This window comes from Caloenas nicobarica, chromosome 9, assembly GCF_036013445.1.
Source record: "Caloenas nicobarica isolate bCalNic1 chromosome 9, bCalNic1.hap1, whole genome shotgun sequence".
NCBI lineage: Eukaryota > Metazoa > Chordata > Aves > Columbiformes > Columbidae > Caloenas > Caloenas nicobarica.
The window spans coordinates 24,523,657-24,549,613 of record NC_088253.1 but is presented as its reverse complement, the minus strand read 5'-3'; the positions used below and the strand labels follow the sequence as shown (position 1 = coordinate 24,549,613).

General features: G+C 46.8%; 2 protein-coding genes across 3 annotated transcripts in view; one reads left to right on the top strand and one right to left on the bottom strand.

Moving 5' to 3' along the window:
• Nucleotides 1-1,238: 1,238 nt before the first annotated feature.
• MARVELD3 (MARVEL domain containing 3) lies at nucleotides 1,239-3,633 on the top strand. Its single transcript, XM_065640666.1, is given in 4 exon segments — nucleotides 1,239-1,434; nucleotides 1,643-1,746; nucleotides 2,250-2,521; nucleotides 2,523-3,633. Coding segments are annotated over 4 exon segments (1,104 nt in total). The 3' UTR covers nucleotides 3,055-3,633.
• A 270-nt stretch (nucleotides 3,634-3,903) lies between these two features.
• Nucleotides 3,904-25,957, bottom strand: part of PHLPP2 (PH domain and leucine rich repeat protein phosphatase 2) — a 32,886-nt gene continuing 10,832 nt past the window's right edge. The window contains exons 5-17 of one of the 2 annotated variants that reach the window (XM_065641300.1): nucleotides 22,360-22,506; nucleotides 19,592-19,822; nucleotides 18,671-18,876; nucleotides 18,102-18,162; nucleotides 17,278-17,373; nucleotides 15,115-15,270; nucleotides 14,183-14,383; nucleotides 13,338-13,500; nucleotides 12,701-12,831; nucleotides 12,328-12,438; nucleotides 11,673-11,861; nucleotides 11,310-11,541; nucleotides 3,904-9,680 (exon numbers count right to left, since the gene is read on the bottom strand). In XM_065641300.1, the coding sequence (XP_065497372.1) occupies nucleotides 8,541-9,680; nucleotides 11,310-11,541; nucleotides 11,673-11,861; nucleotides 12,328-12,438; nucleotides 12,701-12,831; nucleotides 13,338-13,500; nucleotides 14,183-14,383; nucleotides 15,115-15,270; nucleotides 17,278-17,373; nucleotides 18,102-18,162; nucleotides 18,671-18,876; nucleotides 19,592-19,822; nucleotides 22,360-22,506 (3,064 nt within the window). In that variant the 3' untranslated portion in view covers nucleotides 3,904-8,540. The remainder of the gene's footprint in view (nucleotides 9,681-11,309; nucleotides 11,542-11,672; nucleotides 11,862-12,327; nucleotides 12,439-12,700; nucleotides 12,832-13,337; nucleotides 13,501-14,182; nucleotides 14,384-15,114; nucleotides 15,271-17,277; nucleotides 17,374-18,101; nucleotides 18,163-18,670; nucleotides 18,877-19,591; nucleotides 19,823-22,359; nucleotides 22,507-25,957) is intronic. The other variant, XM_065641301.1, reaches the window with a different exon arrangement.

Below are 25,957 nucleotides of genomic sequence, written 5' to 3'. Positions count from 1 at the left end.
CTACTAAGCAAAACAGCACTGCTCATGATCCTGAAATTATACGAAGGGTTGCTAAAACTTTTAAGCTCCTTCTGTGCATGGCAGCAAGGAGGCCTGGGTTCTGTCACAGGAATGTGAGTGATGCAACATACACACACCACTGCTGAGCATCTGCACTATCGAGCCCTTGTCCTAAGCTCCCCATGGTCTCCCCATTTCCTAATTTATCATTATCATACAGCTCCTGTCCCGTCTATCTGAACTAGTCTTGAACAAAGAGTTCTTTTGCTTTGCTGCTCTCTTGTCCCCAAACTAAGTAAATTTTAAGAGGAGTTTTCAGCTCTCCGGCCCTTCGTGGAGACAGGTGAGATGTTGAAGAGAGTGTTTTCTGTGGTGCTGAGGTGCAAAAGTAGAGCAGTTTATAGGCTTCTTACGGTATCAATCTATAGGGTTGTTACTGTTGCTTCTGCAAGGACAGAAGGGTGAAGCAATCTTACTGTTTCCACCAATCTTGCAGATTAAGAAAATGTATTTCTGCATCTTAGTGACAAATTTGGACCTCTCCGGGCACATATTCAGACACTGTGTCTAAGGCCCCACAGTGTAACCATTTCCCTAAAGTCTATGTTTTCCTAAATGCAACCAAAATATCTGCAATGCTAAAGCTTTGCAAGGCAGTACTTGGTCAAACTATTGGTTAAAAGTGTTCACTCTGGCTGTGCAGTTTGCTATGCTTCCCTCTGTGTTTCCAAATTGTCCCACTGTTCATCTTTTCCCATGACACACAGCCTTTCCTGAATCACCTCTGCCCATATCAGACCTGAGAAATACTGACAGTTGTGCACGGCTGAGATCCCGGGCACTTGCCTTCACTCTAGCAACCACTGATAAACACAGGGGCAGTTCATTGCCTCCTCTGCTGGAAGGTGACGGGTGCTCAGCAGCCTCCTGGGACAGGACGGCAGCCAGTCCCACTGGGCAGCAGGACATTATTGTGCACGGAAATGGGGCACCCGGTAAAAAGTTCACATTGTGTTGTCTGAAGTGGCCCTGAGCAAACAGACACAGAAGAGGCCCATATGGTTCTGTGTAGATAAATATAAGATAATGCATCTAAAGAAAATTACCTGAACATTGTCTGCAGAGTGCTGAACTGGAACCTGGCAGTTGCACAGCAGGACAGATCGCAGGGTGTTGATGATTGTCCTCTGGAGACACGAGCTCCGCAGGCCAGGGCAGCTGAGGAACAACAGAACACGATGCATTGCGGGAGGAGCACAGGGCAGGGCAGTGGCAGCTGTTCAGCTGCCATACAACCCGCGGTGCACTCTTGTCGAGTGCTGCATGGAGGTCTGGTCACCGCATCGCAAGGTGGAGGGGAAGGTCCCGAGAGGGCAGCTGATACAACAAAGGGAGCGGTGCCACTGCTGTACAAGGAGATAAAAACTCTGGGAGGTGGGTTTGAGAAGGGAACAGAGGGGCAGGACTGAGGTTTGCAGCGGCACGAGGCAGCAGACAAGCTGAATGCCGAACACTTTGACCAAAACCCACAGCACAGGAAAAAGTGGCAATTGTGAAAATTAGTCGGTGCTCAGTTTCCAACAGGTGCAAGCAAGTACGTGTCATATGGCAGACGGGGAACTTTAGGACCTTGTCGCCATAGGGTGTTGCGGGGAGAGCGTCCGTGTGAACAGAAGGGGAGACGGGACACGGGTGAACAACAGGCCCGTGAACCGGCCCGACGGGGCGGGGGCGACACCCGAACAGGTCCCTGGGGCGGGGGAGGGCGCGGCCCGAGCCGCTCACCGCGCCCGGGAGCGCCGCGGCACGTTGGGCCGAGCCCCGGCAGGCTGGGCCGAGCCCCGGCGGAGGGACCGGCGGTCACCCCGGCCCGGCGGCCCCCGGCCCGCGCTGGCACCAGCCCCGCGTCGAGCGCCCCGCGGCCCGGCCCGGCCCTCCGCCCCCAGCGCTGGAGGAGCCGGACCGGGCCGGGCCGCGGCGGAGCGGAGCCGCCCCCGTGCCCCGCAGGCCGGACGCACCGGGGCGGGCGGGCGGCGAGAGGGGAAGCGGGCGTGAGGGGCCCGGGCGGGGGACGGGCCGGGGCTCGGCCTGGGGCTCGGCCTGGGGCGGGTGGGTGTGAGGGGCCCGGGCGGGCGGGTGTGAGGGGCCCGGGCGGGGGACGGGCCGGGGCTCGGCCTGGGGCGGGCGGGTGTGAGGGGCCCGGGCGGGCCGCTGCTGCCGCCGCTACCGCCGCGTCCGTCTCTCCTCAGCGCGACGCCCGGAGCCGCGCTGGAGGGGCCGCGGGGAAGCCGCGCCGCCGCTGCTGGAGTGCGGCCGCTGCCGGTCCCTGCGCACGGCCAGCGGGGAGCGGGGGCTGCGGGAGCCGCTGCCTTTGTCCCGCTGGGGCGGCGCGCCCGGCCGGGGAGACGTTCCTTCCTGGCCGGCCCGCTCGGGCCGGGCCGTGTCCGCCCGTCCCCAGCGCCGCCCTTCCCTCCGGCCAGAGGGCGGCAGCGCTGCTCGCCGCGCCGATCCTGGTCTGCAGCTTACACGGGCCTGCCCGGCCTGGGCGGCATCTACTGCTGTCTGTACGGCGGGGCCTACAGCGGCTTCAGCGGCGCCGACGGGCACCGGGCCCGGCGGCTGGACCAGCGCTTCCACCTGCTGAAGCTGCCGGTTGCCCGGGCAGCGGTGGCCGCGGGAGGGGCGCTCCTGGGCTTCCCTTGTGCGCTTATTTTGGTCGGCGTTCTACAGTTACCATGGCGTTTCCCAGCGTGGCTGCTACTTGAATGCATCCTGGACATAATGATTGCAAGTGGCATCGTGCCTGCTCTCTACTTTTTCTTCCGTTTTCTGCTGGAGGTTTATAATTCATCAGTGTGCAAAGAGAGAGAGCAGCTTTATCAAAGCAAAGGCTACCAGGGCTTCGGGTGCAGCCTGCACGGGGCAGAGATTGCTGCCGGCCTCTCGGGCTGCGTGGCCGTCCTGGCGTTCCTGCTGAGCACAGGCCTGGCTGTCGGGGGGTACAGGACCGTTCACAACCTGAAACAGAAGCCAGAACAATTATATGAGCTTTAGAATGATTCCTCCACTCCAGTAATGGTAAAGATTTTTGCCAGTCTCCTTCCTTAGACAAAGCAGCATGTTTTTCCTTGCTCCTGGGCAGTGCATCCTTAGTGCTGCAGCAGAACACACACCAAATGCAGCTCTAAATATGGCAGAGTCAAGCTGTTCCTAACTTGAGTTTGCATTGCTGACTTATTAGCGGACGCAAAGTTAGTCCAACTGCTGCCTCTCTCTTAGCAGAGGAGGACTGTCCTCGTGCAGCTGAGCAGCAAACTGCCTGCATCACACGCAGCCTTTCACGTAGCATCTCACCCCTGCCACGTCTTGCTCTCCTCCAAGATCTTGCTACAAGTGCTGCTGTTACACACTCTGCTGATGAACAGCTTTATGTAGCTCTTTGCAAAGGGCCTGTGACTGCTCATGGAGAACACAGCTCTTAAAAATGAGGGACTGAGGCCCACGGTTGTGGCAGCTCATTATTGCTTTCTTGTAGGTCTCTTGGAACTAATGGGGCAGTTTGAACGCGGCATTTATAGAGCTGTCAGAGAATCCTCAAATAAACTTGCAAAATGATGAATACACTCAGCCTGATTTGTGACACAATGTCTTTTCAAACTCTCCTGGAGAGTGCACAGTTTTGTATGAAATGGTTTTTTACATAACTTGTATACAACAGTTTTGCTTAAAAAAGATGCCCAGAATTGAGAGAATCAGCCAAAACTTTAACAGTTCAAACAGGTGGTTTAAGATAGAAATATATTGTTTTCAGATACATTTTAAATGTACAAGTTGGGGAAATGAGATGCTGCTCTTGTATTATTTATTTTTTAAAAAGGTAAAATTTACTTAAAAAAAAACTTATTTAGGAAATTTACAGGGAAAAGTAGCACTAGAATCACAAAATCAAGCCTCAGAATAGTGTGTCACTTCAGAGCAGTGTCCACGATGTACATGGTCCATATAAGGATGGAACCACCACTGGCTTCACAGGCCAGTTCTGCCCATATTAAAAAAAAGCAAACAAAAAACAACAACAAAAAAAACACCACAAAAAACAACCAACAAACAAACCAACCAACCAACCAAATAAAGACCCCGAAACCCAACCACCAACCTAAACATACAAGAAACATGCTTTGTCTTGGATATACCTCCGATTTCACTGGCACCAGTGGCTAAATCCTCACAGTTACCAAACCCATGAACATTGTTGGAACTAGAGATGCAACAGTAAACCAAATGCTAACCAGAAACACACGAGGTACTGGGGGTGGTTTGATTTCTCTTGATGCACTGAGTGTTTCAGCACAGGGATTGATGTGGACACTCCTTTCTTCTAATGGTTCTGCATTTCCTGCATGCTGCAGCTCCTTCTAGAGACCCACACGACCATTTAGAGCAAGTTCATGGGGCAGGATTCGGAAAGCTGCCTAACAATTGGTATGATGAACTGCACCCTCACAGTGTTCTGCAAGTCGCTTTTGTGGGACGGCGGGTGAGGAGGCAGCAGACTGTGCGAGGAGACGCGGCCACGCAGCTGCTGCTCACACCCTGTCCCACTGCGACGCTGCACAGACTCCCTCCAGCCCAGTAACGGAATCAGAATATATAGTCGGATGAAAGTAAAAATCTTTATTGCTAAGTCAGCTGAAAAGTTGATGCAACAATATTCTTCCTTCTTGGACTGCTCTATATATCTGAATAAAGAATCAATGGAATGTGTTTTCCAGCAATCTTACGTTACTTGCCTCTCCAAAGCAACACGAACATAGGCCACAGTGCTGAAGGTGCATTCATTGGACACCCTACTCCCATACACAATAAAAATGGGGATTATGATAGGTGCACGCTAGAGTGGGATACAGAAAATATTCTCCTTTTTAAAACAAAAAAACATGAAAAAAGATTATTTAATAAACAGTTGGTGCACTGCAATATTTCTTTAACATGCACTGGGTCATATGAGTCCAATTAAAAAAAGGTAACATTTCAAAATGTGAAAAAAAGAGGAAAAAACACACTTGAGTCTTCAGGCAGCAATGGGACAGCAGACAACAACTGCACAAAACCAAAGAGGTGAACGTACGTACTGCCCGAAGACGGCCTTTGGCAAGGGACACGAAAGCCGCCGCCCTGCAGCAGCACGGACACTCCGGCATGTCCCGGGCACGAGGAGCAGCGTTTCGGCCTCGCAGCCCGTCCCCGAGGAAGCCCTGGAGCAGGACTTGACCCCTGCACTGAGGGTTCTGATCGGGTCCTGGCCATCCGTGGTGCTGCCTCCACCACGTTCCTGGTGCTGGGAGCAACTTGGAGCTTGCCCCTTATCCTCAATACTTGGGCTCCAACTACTCATCACCGACTATAACCTTTATGGGTTCCTTTTGCGGAAGCCCTTCTGGACAGGACAGGGCAGACAGGTCAGTGCCTTTAAAGTACCTGTTCTCAGCAAGCATGCTCAGCAGCAGAGCCGGAATCACCAAAGACATGGACCAACCGACTCACCAGCCTAACTGGCATGTGGCCACATGGAGCAGCCAAGCCTGTTATCGCTGTTACCCGAGTCTGGCATTACCAGCAGGGACAAGAGCACCTGACGAGCCCAGGCTGAGAACCTCTCTGTAATAGCAAGTCTGTTTGTGAATGGGACATTCTTAGTGATGTGTCTCTGTGCAGATGATGTGTCACCTGTGCAAGAGTCACATACCAAATCAGGGAAGAGACTGAAGAACGGGAAGAGAACTGGGAAAACTTTCCATCCCCTGCCAGAGTCCTGCACTGGACTTGCTCATTCCTACCTGTTGCACCGACAGCAGCGCTCTGAGGGAGTTTGAAATCTGAGGTGGTGTTAGTAAGTAAGGTGAGGAAGACAAAGGAGAAGCTTGCTGCCTCTAGGGAGGCAGGAGAACAAAAGGTGGTGGTGAAGCACTCAGGTGGTGCTGCCCAGAGTAAGACAAACAGTTCATAATATCAGCCTAAGCAGAGAAAGCCGTGGACTCTACCTCGTGTAACAGAACAAGCCATGTTCTGCTGGGACAGTTCACACCCACAGAAAATAGGAGCTCTCTTTCTGTCTCACAACCAGAAATGGCACTGGAGAATAAGGCTAAGCAGGAACTCCTCGTATTCCATTCTGCCGCTACCGAGAGAAGGAGCAGCCCTGAGATCTGCAGGCTCCATTGCAGAGTTTTATTTTCCTTAGTCGTTGCCCCTGAGCCAGGCAGAGCCGTTCATGACCCACTCCCCGCGGCAACGCCAACGCGCTGGGCAACACTCCTGGTTCAGACCAGCAACCACCCTGGATCTTCCACGTCAGTGCAAGAAACAGACCTGATCTGCATTAACACCTGCCCCTGTCCTAGTGCAAGGTTTGTCACAGTCTTACTCAGAAAGAAGTGTATTTCTGCACCAGTCCTGTACTGAGCAGAGGTTGCTCTGCAGCCCTGGTAGGTATCAGAAAGTGTTAGGCTGGGCACAGATATTTGGTAAAATTCTCACCAGTGACTGAATTAAAAGTTACAGTCAAATACATTTGGATGAGCCTTTTCTGCATACTTATCTGAAGAGAACATGAAAGAGGTTTGGGGTTTGGTTTTTTTAATCTTTTCTGCTGTTGTTTCTCTGCCTCAGAGATTCCAATGCTGCTGTTTCTGTGATTCTAAGAATTAGCTTTTCTCTCAATTTCCAAATGAAGCAGGCATTTAAACAGCCCAAATTTGTGAGAGTTTAAACTTTGGAAAAAATCGTGTTGTTTCACGATTACACTGTAACTAGCACAAAGCATATCCTAAAATGTTGCTCTCTTATGCATGGTAAAAATACATTTTTTCCTAGTGAGAAGAAATTCAAGGTGCTTTGAAATCTCAGCAAAACTCCATTAGATTTTGTCAAAAGATATATTGGCAGAATTCTACAAGTAGTCTGCACAGTATGTCCTTCTGAGCAAGGCCTGAATTTGATCCAAAAATACACAACTCAAGCCCCTCAAAGCTCTTGAGAATAAACTTTCAAGTTTTCTTCATAAATATAATTAATAAAGAGGAAAAGGCACTAGCCCACACTAGTCAGGATTATCGCACCACTGCTCTCTGCCAGCTGAGGAAGACAGATCCGCACGCCGCAGCGTCTGTTCACAACCCCTGCACACGGTGACCACGCAGGCAGCCGACTCACCCACCCTGCACCAACGTCCTCACGGAATCACTGTGCAGCTGCTGAGTGCAGCCTGGCCAGCTCACCATGAGTGGCGAGTTTAATATCTTTTCCAGTGCTGATAAAGATGTTATTAAGATGAAAAGTTCTGTTTTTTCCTTTTGCATTGAAAACTAAGCAGAAGTAAGTATGCTTTCACCTTGTTCGTGGCCAAATTGGGCAGGTATCATGAAATGCAGGTTGCTGTGGGTCTGGAATATGACTCCTGTTTTCAGAGGCAAGTAAGGATGCTGCAGTTGACAGTGCAGAGGTTTGTGTCAGTGGGACACAGCACTGGACGCTTCCCCAGCCCCACTGCGGGCAACCGGGCTTCCTCCTAGACCGAGCACCTCACTGAAACAAGCATGAGCTCTGGTTTAATCCCATGTCTTCTGGGTACAGGAAGCCTCTCCTGTGAAGCATCCATGACAGAGGCAGCCAAGCTGCTGCTGAGCTGGGTCGTGCTGTGCAGCTAGAAGCACTGGCTCTACACATCACCCTAATCAACCGGTCCAGAGCTGATCTTCCCTATGCTCCAAAGAAAATGCACCAGTAGGCACCAGTTTATCACTCAGCTGTGTATTTTCTCATCCTGCATAGGCTGATCCCACCATAACCCTCACTCTACCCTGCAACTGTGCTCATCAGAACACTGGTACTCTGAGTCCTCCACTGCCCTAAGAACATCAATTGGGAACAGCCCCCACCACACCTGCTGTGGGGTGCTCTCTCTCCCCTAACCCTAAATAATAAAGTGCTGGGCTGAAGGGGAGCAGAACAGCTTAAGTGCAATCAATGAAAGTGCTTGCAGTTAACGCAGGAAACCATTCTTGGGTCAGTTTCATTGCAACTGGCTGTATTCTTTCAAGGAATAACAAAGTCAGGTGCTGGGGGGCATGGGGGCTGCATCAGAAGTATTCACAGGACTCCAAACACTGAACATTGCCCCTCAGCAGCCTCCTCACCCCCACACTCATGCCAGCCCTTCCTGCAGAGCTGGCAGAACCTCGGGGTTCAAGAAGTCACAGGCAGGCGCTGGAACACCTGCCTTCTTCCTAGTGCTTGCACAATTTCCAGACAGTCCCTAACACAGAGCTCAGCTGCTGGTCTGAGTGCTCACAGAACAGCTGAGACTCTACAGTGAAAAGTGGACAGCCCAGACTTCAGCCCTCCCAATTCTTCCTCAACTCTGTTAAGGAAGCAGCAGAAGACTCTACTTCTAGCAGATCCCAGCTGCCCTTGGAGGGCCAGACAGCCCCTACGGTACGGAGCTTCCTGGCACAGACACTGCGGGAGCAGTACTTGTGGGGTTACAAAGCTGTGTCAAACTCCTCTGGCAGAGTCACTGCATGATCCTCTTTCTGCTCCTGATCTGCTCCATTCTCCTGGTGCTGCTTCATTTGTTCCTTCACTTCCTCCTCCAGATCAGGCGGCACCACAAATTGATCCTCTGGCTCCACCTGGGATGGAGCAGCAAAATAGCCTGTCTTCTTCTTGGGTGCCTCTGTTGCTACTTCGATGAGGTTGAGGCTCTCCTCCAAGGGCACTATGGAGCCATTGGAAAGCTTCTTTCCATAAAGACAGCACGTGGAAAGAGATTTTTGCAGTTCACACTTCTCCTTGACTCCTCTCTGCACAGTGTTGCTGTTTACACTGTTCTGCCTCCGAATGATGAGGACAAGCCCAGCGTCATCCTCTGGCCCTGGAGCAGAGGAGCTGTACTCTGCAGCGGGAGGTTCGGACTCCAGGCCCTTTTCTTTACAGCAGTGGATGTCCACCTCTACCTCCACTTTACTGCCATTTGTCATCACACCTTCCACAGGCTGCTCATCGTCGCTGTCCAGACCGTTGTCAGACTGGTTGCTAGAGAAGGTGGCACTGGAAGGCTGGCGCTGAAAGACGCTAGAGGGAGGCACCGGATGCAGGCTGCAACGCCGCTCTTGTCGTGGTAGCAAACTGCCATCGAGACCAACGGCGTTGTGTTCATCTGAAGCAGTAGAGCCCACCTCACTACTCACCTCGGAAGCAGAGAGTTCACTGCTGAACTCTGAAGCGATCCCACTGCTAGATGAAGGAGTTGCTGGCTTGGTGGTGGTGGAACTAAATCCCCCAGGACCTGGCAGCGTGAGGCCATGCATCTCACACGTGCAGCTGTCCTCACTGATGTTCAGACACACCACCATTGCACCTACATTGTCCTGGCAACCATAGCTTTGGGCTAAAGTGCAGAGTTTCTTTGCAGCAGCTAGTGGGTCGTGTAGGTGGCGCACAGCTGAGACGGCCTCTGTGTAGGACAGGTGTTCCCACAGAGCTTTGTTCCCCAGAAGCAGCAGCTCATCTTGTATGGTCAGTGGAATGGAGCTGATGTGTGGTTTGGGCAGGATCCAAGGGTGCAAGTATGTGCAGCCCAGCATCCGAGTACAGCAAGTCACACCATTGACCTTGTTGTCCTGCAGACAAGAGAAACAGGGCAGTAGCATTAGATCTGCCACTAAACCATTTGGAGGACAGACCTTCCCCTGCCCGTGTACTGCTTTGGGGCAGCGAGGAATGCCAGTGCACAACTCCAGTACAGGAGAAGGGGATCCAGGCCCAGGCACTGCGGCACAGGCATTCACTGTGCCTGATCATCAGGTACAGGAACCGCCCGTCACCCTGCTGGCAATAACACAGTTTTAACGCACAAGACCCTTTGCCACCTACTGAAGAACTATACCAAACTATTCTGAAACCTGCCGCACATTGATCAGAGAATCTCGGTCATGAGACTAACACAAAATTTATTTTTTCAGTATGAGCGAGATAGTGACTTTTTACTTTCTCATTGCAAGGCCGATTATCGAGACATTAAATAATTTCCGTGTGTTTTCTATTTCCCGCATATTAACATACACCTGTGTTCTGAAGCATGGACACTACATCCTGAGCAGAACGAGCAGGTGTCTCACACTCCTGCTGTAACCTGGGCTCTCCTTCCTGCTCCTGCTCGACAGTCCCCTGGCCAGCTCGGCACTAGTCTCCCAGCTGGAAAATTGCCCATAGTCCTTTGAAAAGTCAGTGCATACTGAGTACACAGCTTCCCCAGTGTTTTGGATTTAAAAGTGCTCTTAATTTCTGTATCCTCTGGGTGTTAAACATTGCTGCTGCCGCTAAGTGTCAAAAGACAGCAGAGGACACATGCAGCAAAGTCTCCTTAGACAATGATTTCACATTTATTTTTCAGAATCCATTAATCAGTCAGTTTTTAAACCATTTAACACGCTACACTGATTCTACACTTGTTTTTAGTCAGAGTAGTATGGAGTATAGCACTTTGCAGAGCTATAACACATTAACAGATTATCCCTGTCAGGAACACTTTTATCAAACAATCTGATGCTTTTAAAAAGACCCACTGAGCATAAAACTCATATGACTGGCATTGATTTCTCAGATCTTCACTGACAACTTATTTTCCAGTTCTTTGGAACTTCCCTGTTATTTCCAACTTTTTAGAAAATTAGCCTTTAGAGTTCTCCAAAAATTATTTTAATACTTTTGCATAAAACTATTGAACATTTCTGTCTTTTTTTTGTGCTAAAATTTTTACCTGTAATATACTTTATATCCATGTTCTGCACGTCTCAAGGACCACTAATCCTGTACCTTCACTGAGTAAAATATAGAAGAAATCCAAAGAGAAACACCAAAGATATTTTGTGAGTTTTGAGGAAAGACAATTTCCCAGGCTCTGCTCCATTCTCCAGTGGCTCCTCTCCACACCCACCCAAGTCACACATGATATTATGGATCTCCCCCTCCTTTAGCTCCACACCTGTTGTCTTTCCCCTCTCTCGCCCCAAGCCATCCTTGGCATCCTGCACCTGTAGTCCCCAGACCATAATGAATGTTTAGGATCATGTCATTCTGAATAGCTAATCAGCAAAAGCAGCAGAGCAGAAAGCAACAGGCAAATCACTCGAACACCTTCACACCGTCCTCTTCCCTGTAGTGCTGTGCAGGCAGCAGAGCTCATGTGTTTGTACCAAGCTCCTGTAAAAAGGAGGGCGGAAGATGAAGTGAAGAGGGTCCAAACCTACCTCTGTTATAATGGCTTTTTGCTCCTTGACTCTCTTGGCTTCTTCTGAACATTGTTCAAGGCTGAAGACTTTGGAGAGAGGGAGTGGTTTTCCACTTCGGCACAGAACGGCTTGGCACGTCCCCACATTGGCCACCGTCAGAAAGAAGTTGCTGACTGGATCAGCCATATCGTGACGAATGTAGCAAAGGACAGCAGAGGAACCCAACTTCTGCCCAGCCATGCCCAGCTTCCTGTGGGAGGAGAAGGGGTAGGAAGGCTCCAGACTCCAGTGATGGGCATTCTGGAGGGCTGCCTCACCCACCTAATGCATTAATATATACCTATGCAGGTCCCACCAGGACCAGCTTGCTCACTGTCCTACCTGTGGGAGACCAAGAAGGTGTTGGACATGAACATGGTGTCTGACTGCTGTACCTCCTCCAGGAGTACATCAGCCATGGTGCACTGCAGCAAGCGTGGCAGCTCTTCATTCTTGTCACCATCAAACATGCCGTACACAGCCTCCACCCCCTCTGCAAAGCTCCCCAGTGCCAGGGAGGACACACACAGCCTGTTAGAAAAGCATATAAGCAAAGTTAATATGTCTCAAAAGATTATATTGTCCCCAAAAACACAGCCATCAGGCACCTTGCCATGAGTGCTCTTCTCACAAGGCAGCAAAGCCACCGTCCCTGCATTCACTGCCCCATGAGATGTACAGCTGCAGTTCATTATTGGAACTCCCCAACCCTCCTTGACCACACTCAGGAGAGGGCAATGGGCACAGCCGGCAAGAGAAAGAAAAAGCATCTCTGCTAGGGTGGGAAGCAAAGTCCAAGCGTCTCAGGATGAGCATGAAAACACAGGGAAAGGACAACGCAAAGGCTTAAGTTACCAAGACTGCGCAAGAGGCCTGGAGAGACAGAGGGACAGACGAGTTCTTGAGCAAAACAGTTCTGCTTGGGTTCTTAGGAGTGCACTCCACCCAGCACCCCGAGAAGACAAAGTGTCAGCATCCAGCAGACCACAATACTCACTTATTTCTTTGGCCTGCCATCTCAGCTACTCCATGACTCCAGAAGGTAGAAGTGAGTGCCGAGTCTGCCGTAAGGGAGGGCTTAGCGTCAATCTTCAGTGTGGTAATGTGACTACAGAGAGAGAAGAACAGCAGTCATTCTCTCCTAGACCCTGCTGAACAGCTTGTGGCCAAAGGACCTTGCCCAGCCTAGAGTTTTAGACAGCAGCCGGTGAAAAAGAACTGTGTCAAGGAGAGGAGTTTAAGGTCTTGGCATGGAACATTATAACATCATGCAGTGCTGTGATATGTACTCTACCATCCCATTTCCCCTCCTGGGAAGGGTTCCGCTTCCCTGTGCAGATCACTACTGAGTTGGCATCTCCACGGCTCACCTGAAGATTTCCAGCGTCTTGTGTTCTAGCACCAGGTTTATGTTTCCGCTCAGGTCCAATTCTTGCAAGGCGGCTGGCAGTGCCTCAGGGATTAGGATTTCGGTTAACTCATTGCAGCTCAAGTCCACAAACTGCAGTATCAAAAAAAGCACAATGACGAAGAAAATATTCTCTGTTCTCTAATGATCAGTTCCTCTACCACTCCTTCCAAACAACATATGACCCCACAACTGATTGTATCCCACAAACAGGTCAGGAAAATGGGTCTGACCTACCAGTAGAAGAACAATTTATAAGCAGCAAATACTTATAACCTTCAATAGCCAAGACTCCAATACTGAAAGAATAGGTCAAACTAAAGATAATAGAAGGCCTATATATACAAACCTGCCTCACTACAGGACACTCCCTCCTGTCTCAAATGGTGAACCAGAAATACACCAAGTCAGAGGCGGATGGTAAACACAAATGAGAGATGAGCCACCTTTGATCAACTCTGAAAAGCAACAGATCTGTGCCCTCTTCTCAGGTTGATCAAGCAAAATCCTGGGATCTCCCTTTCCTCTCCTAGCAGGTACTCTTAATTCTCCAACCCAAACTTTCCTCTGATACCTCTTTACCTTCTCCATAAGAATACCTGAATACGAGGCAAGTGCAGGATCTCTGGAAAGATGCTGATTTCATTAGAGTGTGCAATAAGTGTATGAAGCAGCTTGCAGTTTGCCACTGTTGTGGGAATTGTTTTCAGTTTGTTGCCGCTCAGGTTCAGCTCTTCCAAGTGCTCCAGCTTACTGAGTTTGCTGAAAGGGAAACAAAAGAGTACTATACCTTACAGGCAAGAACTTGTCACTTTCTGAACATCCCTTCCCTCTAGCCAATCAGCTGCACCACAAAAGATATCTGATACTACAAAGTTTTCCTACTAGAAAGACAGTGTGATATACTGGTTAAAAGCAGCAGATAAATAATTCTCACTGAAAAAGAACTTAGGTAACTGAGAGCAACTGGAATAACTTAGTAGGAACACACGGGAGTCTCCAGCCTCTGAAGTTTCTATGCTGAGCATAGATTTATTTCTATTTAAACTCCAAACTGTAAGCCTGGTGCATGAATTAATGAATGAAATTACATGACCTGCACCGGGCAGGAGTTCAGACAAGTCTGAATGAGGGTGTTCTGGCAAGACTGAAAAGCAACAGAAGGCAGCACAGTAAGCTGCGTGCCAGTGGCACGGAGGCTGCGCAGCAGCACTGCCCTCATCCCCACACACCCACCACAGCCGGGAGGACAGAACCACCGCAGCCAACAGCACCCTGCGCCGATGCCCCTACACGTGCTGCTCCTCAGGGTGTCCAGGAACGGCTGGGCCTTGCCATCAGGCCCCAGGGGGAGCACCTTGCTTTGACACTGGTTCTGTACAGTCGCAGTAAGGCAGGCAACATCCTCCTGGTCAGCACTATCTCGCCCCCCAGCACTACTTACCTCGCGGGGAAAGTCTGTAGGTTGTTGTTTGCCAGATGCAAGATCCGTAGGCTTGGGTGTCCCACCAAGACAGGGATGCACTGATCTGTGAGGTTATTATTGGTCAAGTAAAGCAGCTGCAGCATGCTCAGACTCTCCTCCTCTGTACATGCAGGCGGCAAGGACTCCAGGCTGTTTGCAGATGCATTCAGGTACCTGAGGCTAACCATAGCAAGTGCAAAAATCAGACTTTACATCACCTAAACTACTTCATTAACAGCAGGAAAAGTAGCTATACAATTGCCATTGTGGACAGAGCAACAGCATTAGACAGGAGGCCAGAAAACACAGTGTAACACCCCTACTCACATTAAGATTTATGAGTCTACTACTGATTATTAGCTATATAACACAGCATTTAACAGCAAACAGTGCTGAAGAGCCTGTGAAGGAGGTGGGTAATACTGGTGGAAGCAGACTACATAAACTCTTACTCGGTCTTTAAAAGAAGGGTTGACATGTCTGAATAGACAGTTGTGAAGGGTTGTTCATTTGTAAGGATCTCTCTCACTGTTCTCCAACGACCTGATGTACTTTCTGCTGTAATAACTGAAAATCTGTATGGCTTCTTACCTTTGCAACTACTTTTAAAGACAAAACTCTTCAGGCAGTAACATGATCTTAGAAACAGTTGCAACTGAAGCTAATTCTTCAGTTGGCTGTTGGGTTAGGAAAGTCTCTGTTTTTCTGTAATTAAGCAGTAAGAGAGACCGATTTCCTCAAATCAACTTGATGACTTCCTCACGGTGCCTGAATCACCCTCTCATAAAGCACATGCCTCATTATCTCCTGTGCAAAGGGCACCTTGCAAGGACCATCACGCAGATGCCTCTATCAGCCTCTACAGCTCCAAAGATTAATGCAGACAAAAGACACTCGCTACTGCCACTCACTTCAGAGCCTTGACAAAGAGCGTCTCCGGGAGTTTAGTCAACAGGTTGTGCTGCAGGTCCAGCACCTCCAGGGGAATGTGTTCTACAAGGGGTGGAAGGCTCTGCAGACGGTTGTGCCCCACCATCAACTTCCGAAGGCTCAAGCTGCTGAGGATCCTAGAAAGACACATGGTTTTCTGTATCAGCTTGGTTCACTCCTCTTCACAACCACAGGGCGGGAAAGGTAGCATTTAATTGTTATAATCTGACTGTACAGCAGATTAAAATACACTGATCCATAAACCAAACAATGACAAAGCAGAAACACGTTGAAGGTGCCTCAATCACTGTGAACGCTTGGAAGTGAACCTACCTTTCCCTCTATGCTACTGCAGGTCAGTACCTTGCAGTACAAACCTGTCTGTGTGCATACGCCAAGCACTCCGTCAGGCAGAAAAAAAAAGAGAAGTCACAAAGGATGGATTTAAATGTCCGTTTTCACTTGTAGTCAGAAATAAGTTCTTCCCTTGCCAACTTTAAATTTAGAGCTTTACCATGCTGCACAGCACTCCTGTATTACTTCTGAAGCTGTTGCCACATTCTCCACAATTGCAGTGCTTACTGAAGGAAAAAGGCTCCTCCCCATGAGCTGCAGAGGATTGCTTGGAAGAATTTTGAGAAAGGACATATGAACACATATGGACATAGCCTAGAACCACCCTGCCCATTTGCGTGAGGTGATAATTTGGGACAACATTCTGAGAGCCCTGCACAGAAACAGCTTTGAAGCATGAAATGCTAAAGCTGCATTAGTGCACTGCTCCATGTGGGCCAATTAATTCGGTTTCTTTCTGTATGCTGTGGCTTCTCAAAGCTAATTATACTGGGGGAAAAAAAAAAAAGCGCCATTCAGATGCAGATACACCAATTTCCTTATTCAAGCCAACCCATCCAGAGCTGGCTTGGGTATCTCCACTCAACACTGTTGTGCGTCAATTTGATGCAACTCTGGTTTCGGATAAAAAAGTGTAAAAGATAACTTCACGGTGAACTATATCTCCTTACACGAGGCTCTTTAAGCTTTAGTCTGCTGGATTAACTTGATCAATGGCTGAAAGTCAACGCTGGCAAAGTTCTAACTGTACACAAAACATACTCAGAGTGTTGATGACAAACACATATTGGAAGAGATCTCTAATTTTACACAGTGATTTTTATACAGCAATTAGTACTCTTTAAAAATGCTTAAATTCCTTTTCAGAATACACATTTTTGTGTCTGAATTCTGCAGGTTCTTTTTGCATAATATATTTAAAACTTGGTCTTTTTCATCCATTGGCATTGCTAAAATTCTTTTGTAAGTTCTCGTTATTGCATTCTCATTACACCCTTTTCTGCTTTTGATGCATGTAGTCTTGCCTCTGACAACCATTAAAATGTCACTGTGAAGATCAATTCCTGTGCCTGCTGCTTTAACTGCTTCAACCTGCTCTCTGCATTTCTCCACTGCAATCCACCCTTCCGTTCAATTTCAATACAGCTTACCCTACACACTGTGTCTCATTCATTACAGTCATACCCCCACCAAACACACTTGTTTGGCTAAGGACATTTGTGCTTTGCTTCTTCCCATGATATCCCTGGTACCTTGTAGAAGTCATAATAAATATCTGCAAAATTATATTAGTTCTTGGTTCCCCTTTACCACATTTCTGCAGAAACTGAAAAGGAAACACGGAGAAAGGAGTTGGCTACTGAATTGCTGTGAAAGCTACTTTTGAGATAAGCTATATTGCATCTGATATCTCCCTGTGAAAGGTAACAGATGAAATCTCTGTGGGGTAACAAAAGACATATTGGGGCCTCACCTATGACCTGTGTTCACAAACACTATGGTAACACAAATAAATCATAGCAGTGTGTTCTACTTCAGGTGCAAACAGCTGCAGCAGAAGCCAGAAGTATAGGATGAAATTACCTGGCCCCTGTAATCCAAGAAGCTGATTTGGAACTTAGTCCTTTCCAACATTTGAATACAGAGTATTTTCAATGCTGCACAGAGAAAGTAAGTGGATTATATCTGTGCACAACAAGGAACAAAGCAAGCGGAACAGCCCTGCTCCTCTCTCCTCAGTCAGCTCACCACAGAAGAAAGCTCAGCTCTGTATAAGAAGGTTTGCTAACCTTGATGGAAGCTCCACGAGGAGATTGTAGCTCACATCCAAAACTTCCAGTTTCTTTGCTTCACAGGCCCAGTCTGGGACACACTGCAGTTGATTGCTGAGGAAAGCAAGGGGGAAAAGCTAAACAGCAGCACTCCATACGGAACACAGGCTGTTTGAATGATGCACGACAGCGACAGCCAAACCAAAACAACAGGCGGAAAATGAACAGTACCTGAGCTAGTCACATGGAATTTTGCTCACGGCTGGCTGTGTAATGCAAACTGAGCTGGTGCATGATTGGTAGAAGTACCGATGCGAGGTTCTGATGACCAGGCTTTTTGTTTACAGCACTGACATCAGCAAAACAGGCCACCCTATGCTATCCTGCTGTTGTGCTTCAACCCAGAACCGAAGCAAAAGGTGCTCAGGTCCTCTGGGCATCCTGTCTCACAGGTCTCACAATGCTGCTCCGAGGGCAGACGTCAGCAATGAAGCCAACAGCAGGGATCACTGGCAGCTACTCTAAATGTCTGATCTACAGACTCCCACCATTCAGCTGCCACAAGTCCAGTGGTCCCTGCTTGGTTTTTGTGCTGCTGACAACCTACAGCTGAAGGACAGCCGGTCACCTCAACAGGTTGTGCTGGTTCAGACGGGCTTCTGGTCTCGGACACCTGCATCACCCTTTAGTGCTGGGCTTTCCAGTTCTATTGTGAAGGCAGAATAACTTCCCTCAATTGCTCTCAACTCTTTCAAAAACTTGAAAGCTCAAGAAAATTTCTGTAGAAAACAGAAAAGGTGCCCAGACACTTGCTTTATATTCTGTGGTGTATAGTTACTTACTGAGAGAGTTCTAGACACGTCAGTTGACCAGGAACTGGATAAATATTGACAGTTGTCAGACCTGATGAAGTAAAGCAAACAATTATGATTGCAGAGCTTCAGAGGGAAAACAGCACAGAGGAGCAGATGGACTAGCTAGCGAGACCCATAGTCTTACTTTTTGGATACTCAAGGTTTCTACTTGTAGTTCCCAAGACAGAGTTCATACTTCATACATCTGCCATATCACATGACAGGTTTTCACTATCCCGTTTCTCCAGCTGCCACATGGGGCACCAGAACAAGGAAGAACTGTACTTTTATTTGTGGACTCCCAAACGCATCTCACTGGAAGAAGAATTCCTTGGACAGTAAACTCAACCCCACAACCTCCTCCCGTTACACAGCCTGCTTACACACAGGCATATGTGATCCCTAGGAGCTGACCTCAGAAGACCCATCACACATGGTCTCACTACTGTAACATCAGCACAAGTTCTTTTGTGTGTATGGGAGAGGGCAAAGGGCTATTTTAATTTGTTCCCAGGGCTTGAAGGAAGAAGGCAGGTGAAGAACGCAAAGAGACATACAGTTGCTGTTGGCATAGAGGGCCCGCAGGGAGAAGCCGCTCAGCGTCAACTCTTTCAGCTTATTCCGCTCGCAGTGCAGCTGCTCCAGGCTGCCCAAGGAGCTCAGATCCAGATCTGTCATCTGATTGTCTCGTAAATCCATGTAAGTCACAGAAGATCTGTTCCCCTCCAGAGTGTCAGCTGCTGCTTTCTTCAGGTTGTTCAGCCTAATCACTCAGAGATAAGAGTTCTAAAGTCAGAAAACAGGCCACTGAACACTGGACATTAGTAAGAAGAGAGAAGCAAGAAGAGGACAGGAAGAGTTCTGGTGAAGGCTAATGCCAAAGGTGAGCACAGTGAAATGCGTGAGGAGCAATGGTGGGTTTCAGGTAGCGAACAAAAAGAAAAACATTTCCTTTGTCTGCGCTGCTATGTGAAACCATTTTACTAATTCCCCAATGTCTAAGAGATTCTGAAGATTAGTGTAGAAATCAGAAGCCAGGCCAAGGGACAGCTACTTTGCGCAGACACAGGAAGCTAATGCTGAGACCAGACACTAGGCTGCCTCGCCACAGACAGAAAGTTCTTTGTCCCTTTCTGAGAGGTCTGCAGTCAGCAGCCTGGAGAACCAGAACCACAACTCTGGGATGGGGACAGGGGGAAGGCAAAAAAGGGCAGGAGAGATCAAAGAGCTACCAAAGCTCATGGAACCGTGGAACAAAAGGGGAAACTTGATGGCTGAGCCACATTCAGTGGCTTCAGGCATTGCTCAGTTAACCTTGTTTCTCTAAGTGAATTCTGCACTCCCTAAAAGCTAAACAATCAGTAAGAGAAAAAATTACACCTAGTTTATTGCAAAATGTGCTAGAAGTTACACAGCTCCTCTGCTGTAAATTAAAGTGACATCTGGTTCACACACACATGCGAGTTTTCCCCCCTTACCTCAGGTCCACACTCTTGATGTGACTCATACGGTTCAGCACCGCAAGGTCCAGGGTGTCCAGCGAGTTCCCTGCCAGCGCTAGTTTGTCTAAGATCACGAGTTTCTCACAAACTGCTGGCAGTTCGCAGAAGTTATTGAAGGAAAGCCCAAGACAGCTGAGCTGTTGCAGACTTCCCAGTTCTTCTGGTAAGGACGTGAGGAAATTCCCGTCAAGCCAGAAGGTCTGGAGGCTGCAGCAGTGAAAAGGAGAAATAAAATAATTCAACAAAGAGTAGTGAACACTTAGCATTTTTAGTGAATTTCCTTGTATAGCTAGCTCGTCTCAATGCGGTTATTTTTTCAAGGTACCTAAAAGCTAATTTTGTTCTTATACACATAAAGTTACTGGAGTACTTTTATTATGCATGTAATGGGCTTGGAACTGCATGTATGTAATACCAAAGAGCTCCTAAATTATTTTGGAGGTAAACTTCCACTTGCGCCAAAGATTCTAAGTTACCATAAACAAAACACAAATCAGTACTTACATTGTAAATGGAAGATATTTACCAGTCACTCAGTTTTCTACAGACTAATAACTCCTCACGTAGCATGCTGGACAATCTTTACAAGACCTATGACAAACTCAACCCAAAACCAACAGCAGCAACAGTACTGATTTGTTTCATAAGGAACAGTAAAAATCAACTGCAGCTTCATAATCCAATCGCTGGAATTTCATATCACTATTACGGCACTTATTCACATCTGTGGCACTTACGCACAGTTTAATCACAACTCGTACCACATCAAGGCGCTGGTAACATATTTTTACATTCTATTTGTCCTTTCAGACACTCAGACAAGAACAGGGTAGCTTTTTCTTGCAAGATGAATTGTTTTAAAGTTTGCATGGCTTTTGAGACTCAAACCCACAAAATACAATTCCCTTATTATGATTATGTTCCAACAAAAAACTTCCTGTTTAGCAGCGTTAGAAATCCAATCTGGGGGCATGAAAAGTTCTTTTGAATAAGGGCTCAAGGGGTCACGACAATGACTGGACCCATAACTGTGAATCTCTGAGAACGGTAAGGCTGCATGCGGCTTTTCCCCCATAGTTTGCACGTGGTCAAGAGATTGCTCTGGAAACGACTCATCTATATCCACTGTAGCTGCAGATCCTCTTTCTTAAAGATACACGCTAGAGGAAAAGCAGGCCAAAATGAACCAATAGCTCAATATCAGCATTTATCTAAACAAATGCAATAATAGTGTTGCAATTGAAGTTACCTAAGCTTAAGCTTTTATGCATTCTGAGTAGCTACTGAAGAAAATGGAGTAGGTTTATACTCCAGCAAACGCTAAGAAAAAAAATTTCAGAGGGGATTGCCGAAGTACTTCCATGCTAAAATCCTTTTTCTAGCACAAAAGGCAACCAATTCTGCAGAAAGCTATCAAAACATACTAGTGCTGACAAAAATCACTAGACCTCTGTAAGAAGCTACCACGGAAAAGTTTTATACAATAACTTAAAACTTTAATAGAAACTGCGCCATTATTGAAAATATTAAATACAAATAATAAACAGAAATTCAGAAAGTCACGCACCTCTGCAGCTGCATAAAAATGCGCATTAACTTATTTGAGAAACAATACAATTGTCTTCAGACAATGCTTCATCTGCATCATGTTTCCTCATCTTTTGTACATCAGCAGCTGCAATGTTTTAATAGTAGTGATTAAGGAATTGCACCTGACACTGTCTTCGGTCCTATAAGGTACCCTTGTACTTTAAACTTGCATGCAGTTAAGAAATTTGCAATCCTTTTTGTGCACGACATTTATGAATACTCCAGCAATATACACCAGCACGCTTGTCCTTCTGTAAATAAGGTCCTTGGGATCTGAGAGGTAAGTATATTTTTCCCTAGTTCTACAAAGCCCAGCTGATCTCCACATATGTTCCACTGTACTAATCTGTGGCTTCTGGAAATGTCCCTGACAGCATGATATTTAGAAATTCTTAACAGTTTTTATGCAAACATAACAATATTTACGGTTAACTGATAAGGCACCACCATAATAGCAGTTTAAAAAAAATTAAAAGAGAACGTAGGAAGGAAATAACAAGAAAGCAGGCAAGGGAATGAAAGATGGCAGCAGAAGCAAAGAGAACAAGATACATTCAAATTTACATAAAAATTGGACACAATCCTGCAAGAAATCATACAAGTCACCCCGATGTAAAAACAACAAAAAACCCCAAACAAAACAAAAACCCCGAAACACACATTCCACAGAGAACACAGAAAGCTTCAAGTTTACTAAACCTGAAGCGAGAATATATTCATATGCTTAGAAGCCTTCACGTTTACTCGAGTTCAGTAAGGTGGCACCTGTGATTCAAGGCATGCTAACTGACTCAATTGTCTTCCTAGAACACTCAAAACAGGCAAAATCCATTAGTCTCCTCTATTAGAAAACTGATTTACACTAATATATTTTACATAGGTAGCAGATCAGGGAGGAATTCCCAAGTGATGAACTTGCCATATGCCAGTGACTTTAAATGGTAACTGTATAAACATACGGTGATATCTTCACTTTCAAGGAAAACCGAGGTTTATCGGACACCTTGGTTCTCGATGTTGTGCTGGGGTCAGATCCGCCACTCAGTCTCCAGGGGCAGGACGGGCCGCCCTAGCTCTCAGGAACCTCCACGTCAGCTGTGCTCAGCTGAAGCGCCAAGGATGTTTATGACCACAGACAAAAACAATATACTCACTTCAACAGTTTGCCAATCTGGCTTGGCAAGTAACGAAGCCCATTGCAGGAAACATTAAGCTCTGTCAGAGTAGAAATCTCGCACAGTGATACAGGAAACTCTCCCAGTCTGTTATGAGACAGGTTCAGGCTCTTCAACTGAGAAAACCTATTGGCAAGAATACCAGTTAATTCACAAACCTCCACGGCCCCAGAGCAAAAACATACAAAACCAGTCAGAAATAATTTTTAAGTCTTGGTACACTGGCAATACAGTCAGCTAACTCATTATGTTTTAAGTCATTGATATTTTGTAATACAGCAGCAAAGCAGAAAAGCGATCAAATACCATGGTTTTATGGCAGAAACTAACAACCTTCTACCCTGACTCCTACACAGAATAACTCCTAGTGACTGTTACTAAGATTAAGCATACTAAAAATACTCAGTTCAAAAGATTTACCTACAAATAATTACTTAGAGCAACAGTCTATAATTATGCAGCTTGGGAAAACAGGAGCTGAAAACATTAACTGGAGCTATTCAGAGAATAAACCAGAAGCGGGGAATTCCCTGTCCCCGCTGGGCACGCCGGCCCAGCAGAGCTGCGGAAGGCAGGCAGGAGCGCGCTGGATTCGCGCTGGGAACAGGACGAGTCCCGAGTGCCACCCGGGTGCCGTCCCCGCGGTCGGGCTGCTGTTCCAGCCCCAACAGGGAGAGCAGACCGAGCGCGGGCGGGGGTCACCTGCCAGAGATTCTTCTCAAGGAGTTCCTGCCTCTTTCTACAGGAAACAAAAGTATTTTCCACAAGTAACAACCTGCCCACCCCAAACTGGAACCATCAGAAATTAATTCAGTGGGGAAATTAATATCTTATTTTTATGAGACAATTGCAAATCTAACGTAATGTACCAGGGGAGTACTTCTTGGAGACATATCCTTCATTCATCTGCTTTACCCACCATATGTGTTGCTAGGCAACAGACATGGGTTGTTTGCTTTGGAAAACACCCTGTCACATAAACAAGGGCATAGATACTTGATGTTGCTGCAGCCATGAACAGACTCTTTTGTAGTGCAACTGAAAGCCAAGGAGAAAGATGCTGTATTGGTAACAGCCTTCCTAAAGCGAACATATTGTATGATGCAAAGATCTAAAAATGATACAAAAATTGGAAACTTGCACACAGAACTTCACAACAATAATGAGAAGGAAACAATGAGGATAAACCTACAGATTTGAACATTCTTGATCTGGTTCAACTTTTAGAGATTTAAAAAAGATCACAGTTCTCAGGGTTTGGAATAAGTGAACGCTTTAATGAAACTGCTTTCTCTGGAGTTCTACAAAGTCTTTTCCTACGGCACCTGCATTAGTGCTCTGCATAAGCAGAGTGTGGTGAGAAGCTGCCCCAAGAGCCGTGGCGCTAAACACAGCAATATAACCAATTTTTAGAATTCATCCCTCTGCAACAACATCAAAGCAAACACAACAGGGGCATAAAAGTTTCCAAAAGCTGGAGGGAAACTGGTATGTGACAGAGCTCCTCGAGCAGACCGTCATATTCAGTGGGGAGGATAATACTCAAAAGCCTTTTGAGTTCCCCTTCTGCTCCTTCTCATTTGCCTCAATATTCTCAGCAGCAGGGATGTAGGAATGGAACGCAAACCCAACCCTCATTCCAGTTGTACACACGAACCATGTATTAGAGGGAATACGGATCCCAAAATCGTTACAGCTCCTTGAGCTTTGGGTTGTGCTCTCATGGGTATATTGAGATTAGAGCAAAGAGGGATGGAAACACAGCAAGAAGCCCTCCGTGGGATGGCCATCCTCTGCTCGGCAGCCCAAACTGGTGCTGGCCCCAAATGTTCCCAATTTAATGCAACACCCCAAAAGCACCAAAAGGTAACCAAAGCATCCCAGTACAGCTCTGTATCTGCTGGCTAGAACGGTGATAACAGACAGGCACATGTACACACACGTGTGCACACACACTTGTCAACAGAGATCAGACTGGATAATGTTTTCCAGAAAAGGAAGATACTTGAAAGGCAGTACACTACAGAAAATATAAGCTAGGAGAGCTCACAAAACAGGTGGGGTTATTTAATTTCCTTTGCTTAACACTCCTCTATTAATTATTTTGTTCCATTATTTTACAGTAATAGCTAATGAGATTTCTAGAGCTTCAAACACTTTCTCAGAGGAAGAGATCTGATCATTACAAAAAATTTTGCTGTTTGGAGCTGTCCATCTCTGGGCACGGATAACACCTACTGCAAGTGAGCAAGTTTCTTCATTTGAGGCTGTGACCTGATAAACATCCTAAAAACCTCAGAAAGAAAATCTTTTCAAAAGGCAACGAGCAGCCTTATGTGGGTTACCTAATGCTACCTGTTTATTCAAGACTGTGTGAAGTGAGGGCTCCTTTTATGGCTTTTGTTTGAGGATTTCAGCTTCATCAGACATAGTCACTGCCAGGAAAAGAGTTGAGTTTCTGCCATGTCAGATCTCTTGTTGACTACATGCAAGGTCAAAAGAAATTTCAAGCCCCTTTGCTGATCCTGTGAACTAAGGATATCACATTTTAGAAAATAAAGTTCTGATATGGTTTTCAACATCATAAAATGTATTTGAAGAGAGGAGTAGAAAGCAAAATCTTGAATTATTTTAAGCAGCTTTTCCAATAACAGAATCTATTACAATTCAGCAGCTGGAAAAGATTTAAACAAGTTTGGAATTAAAACCAGGCTGGACTCCGGCTCTCAATGAAACTGCAAAGAATTCCCACAGGTGAGCATTTTTTTTCCCTGTATACCCACATGGATACCTAGGTATCTCATTACTCTGTTAGAAGAAAAATGAAATAACCTGGTAATAGGCTCCTAGAGATAAAACTAAACTGAACAAAACCACACCAAAAACCCCAACCTGAACAAAAAACCTGCAGTTTTGCAAAACTTCTCCAAATAAACTTTTCTTAAGGCACGTGTTCCAAACACAGAGGCATTTGACAATATGACTGAAGGCTTCCTAATGGCTTTCGAAACTCATAGAGAAACTCCTTGAATTATTTTCAGCATGTCTAGCATAGAAACCAACAGACTAACCTTCTCTGGATCTTTACAGTGTTCGGGAATTAATTTTTTAAAATATTTTTGTAAGATTCCTTCACTTACCTAAGATGACCACATCATGTTTCTATTCCCTAACACATACCATCACACAACTGCTACTCTCTTAAAATGAGATCATTACAAGTTGCCAAAGGAAAGTTGGAGTCTCACAGGCTCTCAGTCAACTCCAAGTGCACATTAAGAACTTTCCAAAACAGGCGTTTTCAGGTCTGCACTTCTTCCTACAAAATCTTACCCACGACAGCAGCATTATGCTTTCTCTCATCTTTCATATTACACCCCAAAACGTTCTCTGTTTAGCAAGCGGCCTTATATCACTATTGCATCTTGTCCATACAAATGGCATATCGTTCTACAAGGCTCGGCTCAGACCCAACTTAGCACAGAGACTGTGGACGAGAGCTCACGAATACTCTAAATTGTTGGAAGCTTATGCCTGCCAGTGCTGCTCAGGTCTGCTTCCTAGTCCCCTTATTTGT